This window comes from Penaeus monodon, chromosome 33 (assembly GCF_015228065.2).
Source record: "Penaeus monodon isolate SGIC_2016 chromosome 33, NSTDA_Pmon_1, whole genome shotgun sequence".
In the NCBI taxonomy this organism is placed as follows: domain Eukaryota; kingdom Metazoa; phylum Arthropoda; class Malacostraca; order Decapoda; family Penaeidae; genus Penaeus; species Penaeus monodon.
Genome location: NC_051418.1, coordinates 12,293,403 through 12,293,996, shown reverse-complemented (window position 1 = coordinate 12,293,996; position 594 = coordinate 12,293,403). Strand labels below are relative to the sequence as shown.

Sequence of the window (594 nt, the reverse complement as noted above, 5' to 3'; positions counted from 1 at the left end):
TAATGTCATCTTGGCGTCATCAGGATTCTGACGAATTTATGAGATTTACTTTGTATCTGTAATTATGTGTTTTCATATTAACATTTGAGATCACGATGTCGCATACCGTTATCAGTTATACTTAATATGTCATATATGATAAAATTGATTTCGATGAGTGGCTTTTAAATAACTTCAGTAATAAATACATATATTCACTGTAAAAAAAAAAAGAGTTGCCGGTATACTAATGCACTTATATCCATACCACACTCTTCGTAATGAAAACCTTACGCAATCGGTATTTCCAAGAGAGAAACCCCACAAAACCATTTTCTATGACTGCAGTTCAAACCAAAGAGAAGAGACACCTCTCGGCATATATAGTCCTAACAAAAAAAAAACGTCTCTACAGGTATAACGAGACACCATGGGACACCGCTACCCTTGCTGGTTCCCCCTCCTCCTTGGCCTGCGCAGACCTCATCCTTACGAATTATCTGCAGGCCAAGGACAGCGCCAGAAGTCTAAGGCAACTGACCAGTCGGCCTGTGTGACCTTTTGTATTTGGAAGTGCTGAGAAGGACTTCAGAATAGTTGAAATCGTATTTTCAC

At 39.1% G+C, this 594-nt stretch overlaps 1 protein-coding gene across 1 annotated transcript in view; it reads left to right on the top strand.

The window, feature by feature from the left end:
- The window catches only part of LOC119594045 (ankyrin repeat and SOCS box protein 8-like), a 7,849-nt gene extending 7,262 nt beyond the window's left edge, over window positions 1–587 (top strand). The window contains exon 5 of the mRNA XM_037943077.1: window positions 395–587. Within this exon, the coding sequence (XP_037799005.1) occupies window positions 395–536 (142 nt within the window). The 3' untranslated portion in view covers window positions 537–587. The remainder of the gene's footprint in view (window positions 1–394) is intronic.
- The last annotated feature ends 7 nt before the right edge of the window (window positions 588–594 follow it).